The 17,697-nt window shown below is 46.2% G+C and overlaps 2 protein-coding genes across 13 annotated transcripts in view; both read right to left on the minus strand.

Moving 5' to 3' along the window:
* Nucleotides 1-3,306, minus strand: part of LOC134517274 (putative neutral ceramidase C) — a 29,642-nt gene extending 26,336 nt beyond the window's left edge. The window contains 2 exon segments of the mRNA XM_063338613.1: nt 144-618; nt 2,741-3,306. The gene's annotated coding sequence lies outside the window, so the exon portion shown is untranslated.
* A 5,714-nt stretch (nt 3,307-9,020) lies between these two features.
* SGMS1 (sphingomyelin synthase 1) overlaps nt 9,021-17,697 on the minus strand; it is a 103,251-nt gene continuing 94,574 nt past the window's right edge. For 11 of the 12 annotated variants that reach the window (XM_063338454.1, XM_063338449.1, XM_063338457.1 and 8 more), the window contains 3 exons: nt 14,869-15,022; nt 13,969-14,135; nt 9,021-11,617 (listed from right to left, as the gene is read on the minus strand). In XM_063338454.1, the coding sequence (XP_063194524.1) occupies nt 11,438-11,617; nt 13,969-14,135; nt 14,869-15,022 (501 nt within the window). In that variant the 3' untranslated portion in view covers nt 9,021-11,437. The remainder of the gene's footprint in view (nt 11,618-13,968; nt 14,136-14,868; nt 15,023-17,697) is intronic. The other variant, XR_010071565.1, reaches the window with a different exon arrangement.

The raw sequence follows: 17,697 nt of genomic DNA on the forward strand, positions 1-17,697 counted from the left end.
GGGAAAAATCACCAAAGGGACACAGAGGAAAGGTACGCGTAGAACACCGAGGACTTCCCATCTGCCCTTGGCCTTCCAGGTGCTCTTCCCATGGAAAACCCAAATTTAAGCAGGTCAGAGAAGAGACTAAATAGAGTACTTACTCGTCTGTTCTGTCCCTTTGCTTTCCTTTCTTTTCTCTCAATCCTCATTTTCACCCTGAATTTATCGTAGCTCTGGCTTTCCCACAGACGGCGGAGGGGAAGGACATACCACTCCATCAGCAGTCCTTCACTGTTGCCCACTCCACTCAAGAAAACTAGCCTCAAGCCTGGCTGGATTTCCCTTCCTCGCCTCTCATGGGGTCCTCCACGTGGTCTCACAGCGCCGTTTCTTCCAGCTTTAATACCCGATCTTGCCTGAGCTCCTTCCAAACGCAGGCTCAGAGTGGCTTCACCTGAATTCAGCACGCGGTAGATGTTCATCCAGAGTTGCAACGCTCCTCCTGGCAACCATTTTTGGCTAACCTACAGAGGTGTGGTAGGTTTCCAGGGGCCAGCCAGGAACGTTGGATGGCAGGAACACAACAGGAGGTGATTTGTCCCCACCAGGAACAGGGCGGTGTTCGCCATGTCCGACCTAAGCCAAACAAGCAGAAAAAAATTAATCTGTTAAAAATGGTCAATAAAAGTAATGCTTTAAGTGGTGAGGATTAAAGGAACGACCACCTTCGCCGAGGCAGGAGGGTAAAACCCTTCTCTAAAGGATCTCTGCTTTTTTGACGTGGCTCGTTGTCATCGGGACAGCAGCCCAGCCATCCCATTTTTCCATGCCCAACTGAGTTTTGGTTGACAGACCATAGACATCTCAGCATGAATGGCCCAAAGCCGAAACACGTCCTCCTTTGCATTACAATTAAAATCTAATTTTCTGCCAGCAAGTCTGGCCCCGTTTTTGGGCTGAAGCTCCCACTGCTTTGTGCTTGCAAAATGCAGCTTCCTTGTTTGCTGGACGAGGTGTGGGGTTCTTGAACATCTTCAAAAGGCCTTCCTAGAGATTCACACCAATCCTGCTGCCTTTCTGTTAATTAAACTCATCAAAAAAGCAGTCCAGAAGAGACCTACCAGCTGGTATAACTCACTGCATACACAGAGCTGGGAGGAGGACAGATCTGCTGCATAATCTGGCTGAATTTTTGTTTGCCTCTGCTGGGGATTATCAAAAGGATAATGAAGAGACATTTCCTTTTCTTAAAAAAAAAAAAAAAAGTTTTATGCCCAGGCTTTTCTTTATTACACAGGAATATTTTGTGCTGCCATCTACAAGACCAGAAAACCTGGCTGGATTTCTGCAGCCACTGAAACTGCCTGCATCAACCCTGTGTTTTTCTGGGGAAATCTGCAGTGGATTCCCTTTTTTTTTCCTAGGAATCCACTGCAGATACCCCGTAGCTGTGAACAATTCTCCAGCAAGGTCAGGTGTGTCACAGGCCTTGTCACTGGGAGGATGGAAACCTTGATTCAAGCCTAATTGCTAAACCATGGCCAGATCCTGCGCAGAAAATTGAAACAACCACCGTCTCAACATGGACATATTGCTTTTTTTGTCCCAAGATGTTCACCAAAGCCTAGGATCCTGGATGTGAGGAGGGGAAAGAAATTATGAAGCCTCTGAGATAATGCTGTTTATTCAATAAAGAATGGCCAAAGTCCTTCTTACTTGGACGCAGGAGGATCCTGATGGCAGGAGATAAGATTTCTGCACAGAGCTGTCAGCAAAAAGCTGCTCAGGTTTTGGCAGGGACACACCAGGGGATGATCCAGGCAGCACCGTGTGGATTTTCCTCCCCGGCTTTCCCTGTCAAAACACTCGCACACCTGTTCCAAGCAACAGCAGGTAGCTCCAGTGGGTAAAGGGATGAAGTCATGGACATGATGGCCACGCTTGAGTACTGCCCTGTGACCAGGCTGGCACACAGGCTGACCCAGAAGCACCAAGTGGTAGCACAAGATCTCCCTCGAGATCTCTAGTTGGTTGCCCAACACCTGGGACATAGAATCAGAATGGTGCCGGTTGGAAGGGACCTTAAAGACCATCTAGTTCCAAGCCCCCTGCCTGGGCAGGGAGACCTTCCACACGCAGTGATTTCCTTCTGGAGTATCCTTCTCCTCCAGTGGCCAATGCAGCAGTTCAGGTGTTTCACCTGATCCAAGCTGGGCTTAAAGCTCCTCAAGTATTTCCTTGGGAAACTTGAGCGTGGCGGGCAGGTGGCCAGTCCAGGCGGGTATTAGTGCAGCTGCCTTCAGTTGCTTTCTGAAACCTCTAGTTCTTTTGGAAAAGACAAATCTGACGCCTGGCAGATGAGCTGGGAGGTGCCAAGTGGCCATGCCTCTTGCCTGCTCACAGGAGCTGTCTGAGCTTGGGCTTGAGTGACACAAGGAAACATGGCTAAAGCCAGCTCTAAATACATCACTTAAGCTCAGGACCCCTTTCTGCGGGTACAGGTGAAACCTAAAACTTCAATGGGGAAGCAAGAGGAGGACAAAAGTGATGCCAAAGGGACAGAAAACAAGAAGAGGAGGCCCATAAAGAGCCACACAACAAAAACCTGCCGCAGTCCCAGCTCTGGGCTACTGGTGTTCCTTGAGGGCCTCAAACACCTGTCCTTGCACACGTGCTAAATAGCTGGTGGGGAGCGGGAGAAGATATTTTCCAGAACAGACACCAACAGATCTGTGGGAAGCGGCATTTGGGTACTTACAGCTTATCAGGAGACAGCACGCTGTGTTGTAGAAACATCACGGGTCCACGGCACAGCTGAAAGCTGCTCCTGGCAGCGGCATCAGAGCTCTTTGTGGTGGTAAACGGTGACTTTCCTGCGGGACAACATGGCTGGGAGCACTCACGGAAAGCTTAGGATGGGCGGGTTGGAACAGGGAGAAGTGTTTTTGCAAAGGTGGCAAAACTGGAACGATTATGGCTTCTGAACTCAAAAGTCATGTGCGGGTCACTGAGTAATAGCTGAACTGAAGGGATATCAACCAAACATTATTGAAACGTTGTCCTGGGATGCGGTAAGAGCAAAACCCTCCCGCCCTTCTGGTCAACCAAGTCCTGCCGAATTTTTGTTACTGTCTAATACTCGATGGGAGTTCAGACATGGCAACACCCCAAAATTCTCCAGCTCACATGCCTTAAGTCTGCCCACGGATTAGAGGCAAACGGGTTAAAGCTTCACCACAAATGGGAAATATTTTGCCATGAGTCATCTGAAGCAGCAGCAAAAGGCCAAATGCACGTTCCCTGTCTGATACGTAACATTTAATGGGAAGGTGTGTTTCAATCGCTCTGTCAAAATGCAGGCGATGAATGCGTGGAAGTGGACTGAAGGGCTGAAAAATTTAAACGAGAGTATGTCTCCCTGCTGGAAGGTCCGGAGCAGTATCTTCTAGCCAAGGGGGAGACGTCAGTGCAGAGAAACAGGTAACCTCCTGAGCTCCTGTACCGGGCTCTGTCTGGGATGGAGTTAGTTTTCCCCACATTGGCCCTCAAATCAGCTGTTGTTTCGGGAGCAAGGAAGGTTGTTGCTAACCCTCCAGCACTTTGGCTGCTGCTGAGCAGCGCTGGCACAGCATCAGGGCTGTCTCTACAACATCCCCCCTCGCCGGGGATGCGGGGGGAGGACGACAAGGTCTTGGGAGGGGACACAGCCAGGACAGCTGACCCAAACCCACCAGAGGGATATTCCAGACCATATGATGTCCGCTCAGCAATAAAATCTAAAAGAAGAGGTGGTGGTGGTGGTGGGGGGGGCATTCATTATTACAATGTTTTTCTTCTGCAGCAACCGCTACACATACTGAAGCCCCGCTTCCTGGGAAGTGGCTGGATATCGCCTGCTGATGGGAAGTAGAGAATAAAGAAATCTTTTGTCTCCCTTTGCTTCTGCACACAGCCTTTGCTTTTGCTTTCATTAAACTGCCTTTATCTTGAGCCATGAGGTTTTTTCCGTCCTGTCTTCTCCCCGCCCTGTCCTGCTGAGGAGGGGGGTGATAGAGTGACTCGGTGGGCGCCCGCCGTCCAGCCAAGGTCAACCTGGGTGTTCAAGACAACACCAGTTCTGTATGAAATGTGCTAGAGTCAGACTAGCTGTTAAGCGGCAAGCTCCCATGCGAGTCACGGAGTTTGTTGGCTGCTCTGCTTATCTCCGTATTCTGCTGAGCTCGAGAACACGCCGGTGCAAACAACGGCTCCGTGCTTTGCCCTGGCGTCGGTGGGCTTGTTGTGCTGGGGGAGCTACCTCGTGGAGAGGGCAAGGAAGCGCATCTCCCTCTTCCCACCCAGCATGGCTGCGGATGGGTTTATTACGCAGTTTTCCTGAGGTCCTTGTTCACCCTTACATGAGCTGTTTTAACACTACTGATCAACACCGCGAACCTGTTAGGGGGTTTGTGGAATCTGATGTCATCCTGGTGCAAGAGAAGACAACTTTTGGGTGAGGCGATATTGAAACGTGCCCGGAGGTGGCTGGTCCGTGGATGGCAGGGTGTGTGGAAGGATTTAGGCAGTGTGGAAGGATTTATCACCTCCCGTAACGTGGGACTTTACACCTGAACAGGCGAGTAACCCTGGCAAACTGACGTGCCACCTGATAGAAGGGTGCCCTGCCTGCCCCAGCGAACACCAGCAGCTCCTCGCACTGTACCGGGGCCCGGACCATGTCTACCGAGCCACAGTTCACGACTGTCAGAGGGCCATTGTTGCGGCAGGGACCCAAACAACAACAACAACTACAGTAATTGTCCCGGTAGCGAAAAAGAATCAGCGGATGAGGAAAACAACAGGTCCCTATCATTGATTTGTAAGGGAGGAGGAAGAAGAAGAGAGGTTCGATCGAGAAGACAGTCCTTTGACAAAGAAACTGGAAGGAGTGAGAGCAATCAGACAGGAAGGAAGCAGAAACTACCCCGTCCCTGACCTCATCAGAACTTTGAGACATGAGGAAAGATTACAGCTGCCAGCCAGGTGAGCGGATTGCTGCCTGGCTGCTCCGATGCTGGGATAATGGGCCCAGCAGCTGGAATCCCTTGCTAGAAACCAGGGGATTGAGAGAGGAATTGGGAAAGAGGCAGCAACTCGCAGTCTCCGGAGTCAGCTCTTTTCAAGTGTAAGGGCTAGATATCCATTCAAGGAGAACCTTGTGAACCGCTCGGGAAAGTGGACTACCAGAGATGAAGGCATCCAGTACCTGAGAGACTTGGTGGTGCTGGAAGCCATCTACAGTGATCTAGCCAATGATGAGGTCTCCAAAGATCCAGAGGAGGTCCTGTGCAAATGGGCCATGTGGAGGAAGGTGATTCAAAGCACCCCGGTATCGTATTCTAATAGCAGGCAATGCATCGCTGCCGAGGATACGGATACACCAACTGCGGAGAGAGTGGCTTCTCGGTTTCAAAATTTTGAAGAAAATCTCTGTTCCTCCCCATCCCTACGGGCCAGGGCTTTGGCTGTCAGGAGCACCCCAAGAAATCAGTCCTCTCCTGCACCCGTCGGAGGGAAGGGGAGCCCCCAGGCACACGCTGCGTGGCGCACTCTGGTTCTTCCTGTGTGGCCAGGGGGAGGACATGAGGGAGTGGGTTGGTGAACCCACCTTTGAGCTGGAAGCCCGCATATATGAACTGAGAGGGAAGACAGCTGTTAAGAAGGGGCCACCCGAGAAGGCCGTAGAGACAAAAGAAGGCAATCAGCGATGTCCCAGACATTGAAGAACTGAGATTACCCCCCTTGATCCTGGTGAGGGGACTTCTGGTGTAGCACTGCAAGGGTCAGACAGTGAATACTCAGGAATAGAGGGTCCCTGCCTTTGGCCAGGAGGAGGAAAGGGATGGCTGGGTATTTTTGATGGTCTGGAACATCAGATCCACAGAAGTATAAGGCTTTGGTAGACACTGGTGCACAGCGTAGGCGGGTGCCATCAGGGTACAGGGGCACAGAACCCATCCGAGCCTCGGGAGTGACAGGGGAATGCCAAGAACCGTCTGTGTCGGAGGCTGAGGTGAGCTTAACAGGGGGACAAGTGGGAAAAGCACCCCGTTGTGACCAGCCCAGAGGCCCCTTGGCCACCTGGCACCCAGCCAAGGTCAACCCACCACAGCTCCTCACTCACTCCCCTTCCCATTAAGCCCATAAAATAGCGTGGAAAACAAACACACACCAAAAAAAATCACCTCAGAGGGAGAGCTGAGGCTCGCTCACCCGGCAGGGGGCTGCCGGAGCCAAAACTGCCCCACCAAGGCAGTGAAGGCTGCTCTGCACTCAGACTCATTGTGCCTGCCCTGCTCCACCTGCAAGAAGCTGAGAGGAACCAAAATTAAGACAAAACAAAAGGCTTCTCAAATAACTTGTCTGGCAATGTGTCTTTCTCCCCGGGAAAATGAAAACCAGTGGTTAGGATAGCGTCATGCTGTGATTGGCATGTGCTGAGGCTGCAGGCAATTAGCAGTTGCCTGAGCAGAAGCCATTCTTGAGTCAGGGAGAACGTTGACCAAAAATCATCATAAGTCACCAAAAGAGCATCGTAACTAGGTCCAAAGGAGAGACCCTTCAACTCTGCGGCTGCTTGGCAAAGCCTGCGCAAAAGTAGGGCTTGGATGAATTGCTTCAACCCTTCCTGGGGGTGAAGGTACCCTACGGGAAAGCTCTTGCAGCAAGTCGTCCCCATCGTGTTAAAGGGGATGGGACCAACTCCAAAGCGACTGGACCCCATGGTACTACCTGGAGGATTGTCCCTGTCATCAGAGAGGGGTGCTCAAGGGAGACATCCTTGTTTCGACAGAAGTCTTTCGAGAGCAGAATAGGTTAAGAGATTTCCGAGTCTAAGCTGGCAGCACTTCCAGTGCTTAGGAGCGTAGGAGACATCGGAAGAAACGCTACAGCAGTCAACTTTGACTTCAGCCCATCATCTCCTGGCTGAAGCGCATTCCCCCAAGCTAGCCCATTCCCCCTTTCCCCCCTCCACCAACCTGCAACAGGATCAAAAGGTGGATGGATGCATTTAGAAGCATTTGTTGGAAAGCAAGTGCTTTGGTGACAACATCATCTTCATTTGTACCCAAACCAGCATTTACCAGAGTTGTTCCCGGGCCCTGGATGGAGTTTTGCTCAAACAGGCCCAGCACTTACCTGGCACACGGGAGAGCACAAGGGAAAGCATCGCTCCGAGGACAAGCCAGGCAGCACACGCAAAGCAGAAGAGCTCTGGCAGAAGACTGGGAAATCCTTCTTACCCCTCTGGGCCTGGAGGTTAAAAAACAGCAACGCAGAATTGGGCAGATCCTGCCCAAGCTAACTCCTGCTGGCTTTTCTTCTGGGTGAAACTTGGGCAGAAAGCGAACAAGGTGGGCCGCTCCGTGCCCACCTGTGCCTATGCGCCAACCATCTGCCAGCAAGAGCCACCACCGGGGCAGAGATGCTGCTGCTGAAAACCATCTGCAGCCAAGCTGGGGGATTCTTGCTTGCTCCACAACCTCGCTAGAGCTGCGCTTGCTTATCTAAAGGCGGCTGCGGGACGGACGTGCGGAGGGGGTGGTGCCCAAATGCCGGCACTCACCAGCATTCCCTGCCAAGCCGGCAGCACATGAGGATAACCAGTGGCAGAAATGCCACAAAGAGGATGCACCAGTGCTGGAAAACTGACGTTGATTTTTCTACAAGGAAGATTTTTCTACAGAGGAGAAAATTTCTACGCTGCGTGACCCAAAGGGTTCATCTCTATTCCAGTCGCCTGGCTATGGAGGGAGTCCTTATCAAACGGTCAAAAAGCAGCCATAAATCCTTCCAGCAAACATTTGCTGCCAGTATCTGCTGAATTGGACGGGAAAAGCTGCCAAAAACGGAGCTCGTGGAGGCACCAGAAGGATAAGACAATGGGCCATACACCAAGCTGCCCCCTGAATAAAAGCAGGAGGGGGGAGGTTGATGGGGGTTAATTGCTCTTTTCAGAGTACAGAAAAGCAAAGGGATCGTTGCCCTTGCTTGTCTCCTGCTCCTCAAAAACCTCCTGTCCCTGTATTTTAAGGGTCTTCAAACTTCCCTGGCTTGGAAGGACTAAAAGCTAAATCAAAATGGATCTCAGTGACATCAAAGTCCCCTCTCCTAGCAAAGGTCTCAGTTTCTGTTTGTTCATGACTCAGGCAATTTGCCAGGTCCTTCTCCATCTTAAGCTGTCCTTTTCCAGTGGAGATCCCTCCTTGAAATGTCAGCCTCCTGGAATCTGCACTGGACAACGTGTTAAGGTTTATCCTACCACACACACACCAGGCTCCTGTCCGTCTGTCCTCCTCAAACTAAACAACTCAATGTTCAACTACAAGTCAAGAGAAGATGGTTTTACTGGCACCATGTGGGAAGAGCCATTAGCTCCATTTGCTTCCATCAAGGCAGCACACCACTGGATTTTAGATCTTTTACTGACTTCTTGCTCCTCACTGGCACAAGTTTGCTGTGCTCACCTCTGCTGAGCACCAGTGGCAAAGGTCCACGTGCGCCCAAGCAGCACAAGCTTGGTAGACGCACCCAAGGTAGACGCACACGATGCACCAGCGCCCAGGGCAGAGCGACAACGTAGGTGGTGCTTCAGTCTCCAACTGGAAACAGGACTGCCCTTGGAAGTTGCCCAAGGATCTCACCACAGAAAGTTCAAAAAGCAAGCGCAGGTGTCCAGGGTCTCCAGGAGACCGCCGTCACCCCTTGGCTATGCTTCTCCAGAAAGCGAAGGCCGAAGAATCACTGTAGACGTACCGTACCCCAGTGGTGTTGTGGTTTGGGGGAAACGTTTTGTCCTGTACCTATTCCCTCCTCCAGCCTAGGCAGCACCCAGAGCAACGCCACGCTGCCAAGCTCCATCTCCCTGCTTGCCCAGACTTCTCTCTCAAGCCAGCCCGCTTTACCAAAGCACAGCTCTGCTGTGAAAAAAAAAATAATAAAAAATGAATCCATGTTTAGCGAGATCCATGCAGTAAGTCAGACACTACAATGCAGAATTCAGCAGATTCCATTTAATGTCATGTGCATATATCCATACATTTACTTATGTCAATGGTTTTGATGCGCGTGATGCCAGGTCTTGAAAAATCTACCTTTTCACTTACGTCTGGGAGCGTTAATTCTCTCAAGCAATCATCTCGGGGTGGCTTTGCTTTTTAAAAAAAAAAAAAAAATAGAAAAAAAATTAAACCACGGGGTTGCAAAGATAATACCGCAAATTGAAGGTAAAGCATGCAGAGCTGATCCCTAAAATTCGCAGGCAGCTCCACAAATGCTGTTGCGAAGGGTTTTGCCAAGAAGCACGGGGCGGGAAGAAATCCCCTTCCTCCCAGGGAGAAAGAGAACTAATAAGAAACAGGTTCCTCTTGTTTTAGCATCCCAAGCAGAAGTAACTTCCTTGAAGAACTGATGGGGTGTTCTTGGACAAGGCTAAGGAACAGGGCAGAGAGGTAGAGATAAACCATACCCCACCCCCCACTCCCAAAAAAAAAAAAAAAAAGAAAAGAAAAGAAAAGAAGAAATAAATGACACTTTCACTACCACGTACTCACAGAACTGTATTTTGGGGTTTGTTGGTTTTTTTTTTTTGGTCATTTAAGTGACAGGACTGATAGATCCTGGGTTCAGGGATGTTTGCTCTGCCACGTGCTCCATCCATCCCAGCAGTTTTGGGGTAGATTTTTCAAGCCCTGGTGATGACTCCCAGGAAGGCTTCTCCCATCCGCTCCCGGCTCCCGCACGGATCAGAATCTATTGCATAGCATTTATTTCAGATAAGGCACTGTTTTGCCCAATGCGAACAGCAATTCGAAATCAATGCAGTTTCCATACAGTCCAAATTTGATGGCCTACAGTGCAATAACACATAAAAATTAAAGGCAAGGTTTGGAAGAATAAACCCAGCTTTAAATTTAAACTTAATATTAAAAAGATAAAGGAAACTACATTTTTCAAAAGCCTTTTTATTTTCCTTCACCATTGTTGTTTTACAATACAAATATCACCTTGTGAATACACAAAAACCCTACAGAAGATAACTCTGCTTCACGTAAAATACAGAATGGATATATATATATATTTATATATATATTTTCTCTTCTTCATTCTTTAAAAAAAACTATTTTGTTCTGCACATTGGCAAGTTTAGGATAGAATACTTCCCCAAACATACAGTATGTATGGTAGGAGTGGAACTTATAATTACATGCAGTTTCTGCACAAATATTTTAAAGAAATAGATTATCTTTGTTGTTTTCCAACAACATTTCAATACGGGATGGAGAAACCATTCGTAGTTCACTCAGTGATCATTTGTAAAATTCTTAAAAAACAGGAATTCATGGCTGTTTTTCTTTTTAAAATACAGCTACCAAGTAGACAATAAAGTGATACCTTTTAGTTTGACCTGCCCACAATGTGTGAGCAAGATCGGACCCTTTTTATTTGGTTTTTATTTTCCCTACACATGGCAATTTCAACATTATAAGCAAATTTCCAGTTTAATTTAGCTATAAATGCAAAAATTAGTAATTATACAGTATATATAATTCTGCTTTCATGGAATACTTTATTTTAAATAAAAACATTTAAGACTGCCTACTGACCATACAATCAAGACAAGAAAGGCACTAGAAACATAGACAAATCTCTCTCTCCCAAGAAGCATCTTCTTTAAATTTTAACTCTCTATTCTCTGACATGTAAAAATCTTTTTAAATTTAATTTTCATACACATTTTGAAAAATAAAGTTAGGAAATACTTAGAAAATCACTTTACAACTTTTTTTTTTTCTTCCTTTTTTTTTTTTTTTTTTTTTTTTTTTTTGCACTTTTTGACACAGTCACTGCAGATTCTACAAAATCAAGATTACCAAACCTTCCTGTGTCTATCACCTTATTCGTAGCGCGGTGCAACAGGTAGAAAGATTTCTCGATTTTACCCAAGGTAGGTATTTAGAAACCTTCATATAGTCATTTGCTAGAAAATGGCTTACAGCCCAATCTTTGGGGCAAGAGATATGAAAAGTATGTTTTCCCAAGAAAATAATATGCTTTATTCCCAGACGTGACTGGAAAGACCAGAACTTATGATATAAAAGCTGTCATTTATGCTGTCGCATCATATACAAAGGAACATGGTGATGGGCAAATGTAAATCCCAAATCTATTAACAAGAAATGTATAACAGTGCATGATAAGTTAAATTTTCTTTATTGTTGTCCAACGCAGATCCTTTGGAGAGAAAAAAAGATCACAGTGCTTACCAGGTAACTGAATAGGTTAAGTCAAGGGAACTGTTAAAAGAACGGGTTAGGGAGCGGTTGATTTTTTTTTTTTTTATGGCATCTTCTCGTACGGAGTTCTTAGCACTTGGGACAGGTCCTTTCCCCCCATTCCGTCTGTTGACACGCCGTTACGTGTCATTCACCAGACGGCTGTATTTCACCTGCCTGCCCCGGTGCAGCACCGGCCAGGGGAAGGGCCAGTGGTAGGAGCGAGGTACAATTCCTTGGACATTCTTTTCGAAGTACTGGAAGGGCTTGTACCACCAGACCCTTGCAAGGAGGTTGGTTTGGGAAGCTTCTTTTAGCACCTGCACAAAGATAATCAGAAAAAAACAAAAAGAGAATTACAAAAGAGCACGTCACTTACTCACATGACTTCACTGCACGTTGCTTGCTACCATTCGTTGGCATCTTGCTTACAGCTGCTTCCAAAAATCTCTCGGTATCTATAAACACGTCCCCAACAGATCCGCGCAGACAAAGATCAAGAGGAGACAAGCTACTTTTCCACAGCCTCCCTGCACACACCAAGTGTTGCTCCCCAATGAGGCTCACCCTTGTCTCCAAGACCCCAGCTGTTCAACGGTCCCATAGGAAGAGAATGAATGTCCCAAAAGATCAGTCTCTCCTCTCCTTCGGGAATCAAAAACAACCAACCCAAAGCACAGCTTTTTCCATACGTATCTCTGAAATTACATGTAGCTTGAGAATTGCTTCAGAGCCCATCTGTATGCCCACAATGAGCGAGGCATATCTCAACCCATCCAGAGGAGGAAACGAACCCTGTCCTGTCCTCTTCCACGTGCGCTCAAACCCACCCTTTTGCTTCTGCTAGCCACGGGCAAGCCACAGCTGGGACACAAGGAGTGGGCAGGCACCGAGGGAGTTATCCAACTACCTTGCCACACATTTTCAACACCAGAGCAGGGAAGCATTGTATCAGTCCACCAGGAAGCGCAGGCATGGGGCTTGTATGCTAAGCTTTCTTTCTGTGTCATAAACTCACATGTAAAATAAATCCACTTTAGCCCTAGTGGGCTCTTACTTTAAATTTTAGGTCAGACACAATCTACAGCCCTCTGCACGTGGAGCAGGCACCGGGAAAGAGAGACCAGCACACAAACATGTGCTCAGGTAAGGATACAGAGATCGGCATTTCCAAACATCTCAGCAGCTTAGGGAAGCAGTGCTGAGCCATCTTCTGACTCACATCACGCAGCAGAACAGGTACATTTCCATACAGTAAGGCAAACGGCATTTCTGAAGCAAGTCTCATTAGCGCTCAAGGCAATCCCGACTTCGATAGCTTCCAGCTTGGAAGAATGGCCACTCGGCACTATTGCTCTGACAGAGTCCAGGAGCAAATTCAAAGCGTGGAAGTCAGTCAGTCTGGTGCTGTATGACAGGAGTTACCAAGTCCGGGCACAGATTGCTATCGAACACAGTGGTTCCCAAACTGACTGAACGTCAAAGTGCATTCTTTGTAATTAGGCATTTTGTGGTAAAAATGTACCACAGCGCTTGACTGTGGTACACTGCTTCAAGTAGCACCGAAACCACTGGAATAATATGACATGGTAGCTAGAAGACCCTGATATGATCTGAAATTCTGTACTACCACAATATTAACTAATGCCCTATAATCATACTAGGTCCTTCTTAAACATAATTAGCTGGAGTCATATGCAACAGAGAAGAAAAATATCTTTCTCGACACTGCACACAAAATATTTGGACAACAATTTGCTGTTACAGACCCTAAGAGTAAGCGTCTCTTAACTCACTAGGTCCCTGCCATGGATAACAGACGTGCACATTTTGTCTCGCATTCCTCAGCACTGTAGACTCATCTCTTACTGATGTAGTTCACTGACAGGAAAGCAAGAACAAGAACGACATGAGACCTCATTTACCCTTCTTCATTTGACTTTTGAATCATTTACCGTTGCTCTCTGGTTGAGTATTACAAACCACACTCTCTCCCATCAAATGCCGTGTCTCCTCCTGAGCAGCTCCTTGTTCTCAGTGTTTCCCTCATCGCCCTGTTTTTCATGCCTTCCCCAGGCTTTAGGACAGAAGCAGCCTATTCTCTGCTGCACGATCCTCCCTCCAAAAGGAAAACATTTCCCTTGGTCAGGGGAACTTACTGCCACTTGGAAATGCTTTGAAAAACTGGTGCGTTTTTAGTGAGGCCTTCAAGGCACCTGTCATTTAACTAAAGGGCACAAGCCACAGACTACAAGGAAAACCCCGTTGCCTTTAACAAAACAAACAAACAAACAAAAAACAAACCCAAATCCAAGGCAAAAAAACCCCACCACATCTAAATGGTTTGCTCTGTCACAAAACTGGCCAATTGACCCAATTTCAGAAGCACTTCAAGAACTGAGGTTACACAGTGGAAGCTGAGAGGCCTGCCTGCCTGCGGGTAGACCTACAGATATTTTTGCAGTCAGGACAGAAGATGACCCCAACCGATGATGCCCCTTTCTTTCCTGCAAACCCAGTGTGAGGGGGGGGAAGAGAGGGATGCTCCACAAGACATGGGTGAGCCCACTCCTACTCCTGCAGAAAGGCTCAAGGCAAAGTTTGGATGTTTGCCCACCACCACGCGACGTCAAACAGAGCCACGCAGATCCAAAGACTGGGAGAAACTCACTTGCTGGTTGGCCATTGTGTGATACCACCAGAAAAGTCTTGTAGTGATGTAGTAAGCCACCACCACGTCCACAGTGTAGTGGTCATGAGCAAGGAGGATGCAGAACATCCCAACTATGCTGAGCGCCCAGCAAAGCCAGTGATACCACCAGAGTCGCCGCGGGGAATCTGGAAAGAAGGACAAGCAGTGATTATTTCAAAGTGAAACATTACCGGCGCACAAGACCATGGTCATAATTAGCAGAGGATGCAGACTGCAATCCTGGGTGGGCAGTGCGATGCTTGCATTAAGATGAAGAGCAGGAATGCTGAGATCACAGAATAAGCATCATTCTCTTAAGGGGTAACGTAAAATTGTACTCAGGGGCAATCAGATCCTGGGGAAACAGAAAGGTTATGAAATCTTTGAGAAACAGGCCCAACACATGATACCCTCGTCAGTAAAATCAACCGATTTGTATTTCAATATTGATTCTACATAGATGGCAATCCATTCCTCTTGCCTTTCATGAAAGATAAATGCATACATTAAGGCCTGACTCTTGCGAAATGTGCAGCCTTGCATTTAGCGTGGCACTCATCTCTCTCTAGCCTAGGAGACAGCGTTGAAATACGATTCACCAGGCACAGTGCAATGAAGGTTTCAATTATATTCTAAACAAAGCACTTTATTTTTAAAAAAGAAATTTAATTCAGACATCTACATGGTAAAGTGTTTTATTTTGTCTCCAAAGTTTTCTTTTTCAGTAAGCCCTCTGTCTTTGAAGTTCTATTGCTTGTATTTAATTGAAAAAGTGTGCATTTTTACTTTAACTGTATTTACGGATCAGCACAACAATAATTCTTCAATCAGCAAGAAATTATACAACGGGAAATTCCACCTGAACAGTAATGAACTTACACTCTTTGATAAATAAGTATGTAAGAGTTAATATGACAGTGTGACCGCTGTACAGATAGTCGCCGCACATGTTGTGGGATCCTGTGATGGACAATCCTCCGCCAGCAATCAATTTCATTATCCTTCGCAGATGAGATTCCCAGTCTCCAAAAAGCTGGTGGAAAAATAAAACACGAAAGCAGAGTAAAATACCAGCACTAACTTTTCAGAGTTTAAAGCAATGGTGTTAGCCAGCAACTTTGCCTTTCAGTTATTCTCTCTCTTTGCTTTGATACACAAGATCAATCAGTAAGTCCACAGACTTTTCCAAAATCTAGCAGCACATTTCTACAGGGAAAAAGCCTGGAAACGAGACACTAATTTTTTTTTTTTTTTTTAATTGATGCTTTGCATCTATTATAGCTAGTGTTCATGCAAGCATGGGCTCCATCCATTTTTCTAAAATATATTTTATTTGAAGTATTCAACGTATGAAGAATCAAGGAAATTATTACAATTTCCCTATAAATACAATATCCCAAAGGACTACTGTTTGTTTTGTTTTGTTGGTTTTTTTTACGCTCACAATAAGATTGAAAAGGCACAGAAAAAAGGCAATTGTGTTTGCACACATATTTGTGTATGTATATAAGTGTGTAGACACCCTTAACACCAGGTCACTTCCAGTTGCAATGACAAACACGGCATCTTTTCAGTATAATACTGTCGTATTACACAACGCATTAAGCGAAAAAGAGGTGCTCCAGAAGCTGTTAAACTCCTGTCAGTGGTTACACTTACGGTGAAAAAGGGAGGTGAGCAAAAATTGTTTTCCGTGTTATTTATAAGTATTTATTGCTGCTACCACGTAAAGGTGTAATCTTTCTCCCAGGTCTTGTTGTCAGCCTTTGCTAATGCTTGCGGCTGCGCAAGAAAATGATTTTTAGCGGGAATCTTCAAGCAGAGGTAAAGGGTTCAGATCTCTTTTTACTCATTATATTCTTACACTGGGAGGCATGTGTGTGTATATATATATATATATATATATGAATTCATATGAGTTCATATATATATATATATATATATATATGAACCTCACATATATACAGTGAGGTTCAGAATGATGACTCTTGGAAAACCTAGGACTTCTGTAATACAGTCTCAAAAAAATCCAACTTCACCAATAAAAAGGAATTAAAAATATTTCCAGCTATAGCTAGAATTTTGTCATGTTCTCTAAACATCTGTTTTTCCTTCTGTTCAAGAGGCAAGGCACTCTAAAATAAGTCAAGCTTAATTTAATTCATCTTGTTTGTAAAAGCACAAGCCCTATAGATGATAATCCAACAGAAACCAGGATGAACTGCCCAAGCTGTATGTTCAGGTGTCGAAATGTAGATTCAACGTGCAGAAGAGAGTATGTCACTCCAAACTCTAAAGCCTCCCAGCACCCCACCTTGGAAAAATCTTCAAAATCGTTTCTTTCCACTTCACATTTCAAAAGAAATTCTGTTTGTCAGAGCATGGTGCCAAACTTCTGCGCTGGCTTTAACTCACACAATCCACCCGAGCAACAGAGATGTTCCTCTACATCTGATAGATTTGCGCTGACCCACCTCCAACCCATGATGCTGTCTCAAACGGTATTTCCACAAAAACTTCAATTTGCCTTAGGAAAGCCAAATCTCATTTAAAAATTAAAAGAGAGGTAGATGTGGTGCTGAGGGACATGGTTTAGTGGCGGTTTTGGCAGTGTTACGTTGATGGTTGGACCTAATGATCTCAAAGGTCCCTTCCAACCTAGGCGATTCTATGATTCTAAGTAAATCAAGTCCTGGCGAAGACGCCCCTCTCCCTCCTCTCAGGTGATCAAAGGGCAGCTGGCACTGGCCCAGGACTTTGCTTTTGCTGATCCCAGCTCTAAAATAAGCCCAAGTGTTAAATAAATCCACAAAGAAAATGTATGCCGTGGACAAGCACAACCAGGATGTACCGAGCACCTCTGGGACCCAACGGGAAGCGGGACCCACCTGCGCTCAAAGGAGTGGGACTAACGGATCAATGCAAGCAACTACACGTGTGCTGCATCCTTACCTCATTTTATGAGGTTTTAAAATCCATGGTAACCATTTAACAGTCAGAAGGAAACACAGATTCCCCTGGGCTGGCCATTATAGGCATGTTTTTGTTTTATTTTAAAGCTTGGTCTTGCTTTAAGAAGTGGAAATTATTAATTTCCGACAGATTTAAGCAGGGTCTTTGCAGCAATTAAACATTTCCTGCTAACTGTTCCTTATAAAACACTAAAATGCTCCCCAAGGCCCACTCTTCACAATCATATATAACTCAACAAGGTGTTGAGAGGTTATATTTATAGCTTTCAAGAAAGCCCAGCTAATCCTTAGTCTTATCGGTGCAATAGAAGAGCACAACATAGGCTTGTCTTTACTTGAGTAACGAGACAGACTGGCCAGCGCTGTAAATTTCCGAAAGTGGCAGATTTACGCACTTCAGCCCATAAATAACTGTGGTTTTTCTTTTTTAATTTCATGACTGATTGATCAAGTACAATGTTGACTCCTCTCCCACTTGCTTCTCTTTACAAAAGACCTCGGTCCCTCAGAAAGCCACACGTGGCTTGGCAAATGCTCTGCCTTGTCAAACAACTTGTGTGGTACCTTTGTTGGCTTTATTTCCCCCAAGGAATCAAAGTATTGCGGCTTGCTTTGTACGTACCGGCAATCCTCACCGAAACAGCAACAGCACGCGTACTGAGTCAAATCAGGATTTTACTACCTGTAAATCCGTGATTTTACTACCTCTCATCTAACATATGACTGTGCACACAAA

Source organism: Chroicocephalus ridibundus, chromosome 6 (genome assembly GCF_963924245.1).
Source record: "Chroicocephalus ridibundus chromosome 6, bChrRid1.1, whole genome shotgun sequence".
NCBI classification, from domain to species: domain Eukaryota; kingdom Metazoa; phylum Chordata; class Aves; order Charadriiformes; family Laridae; genus Chroicocephalus; species Chroicocephalus ridibundus.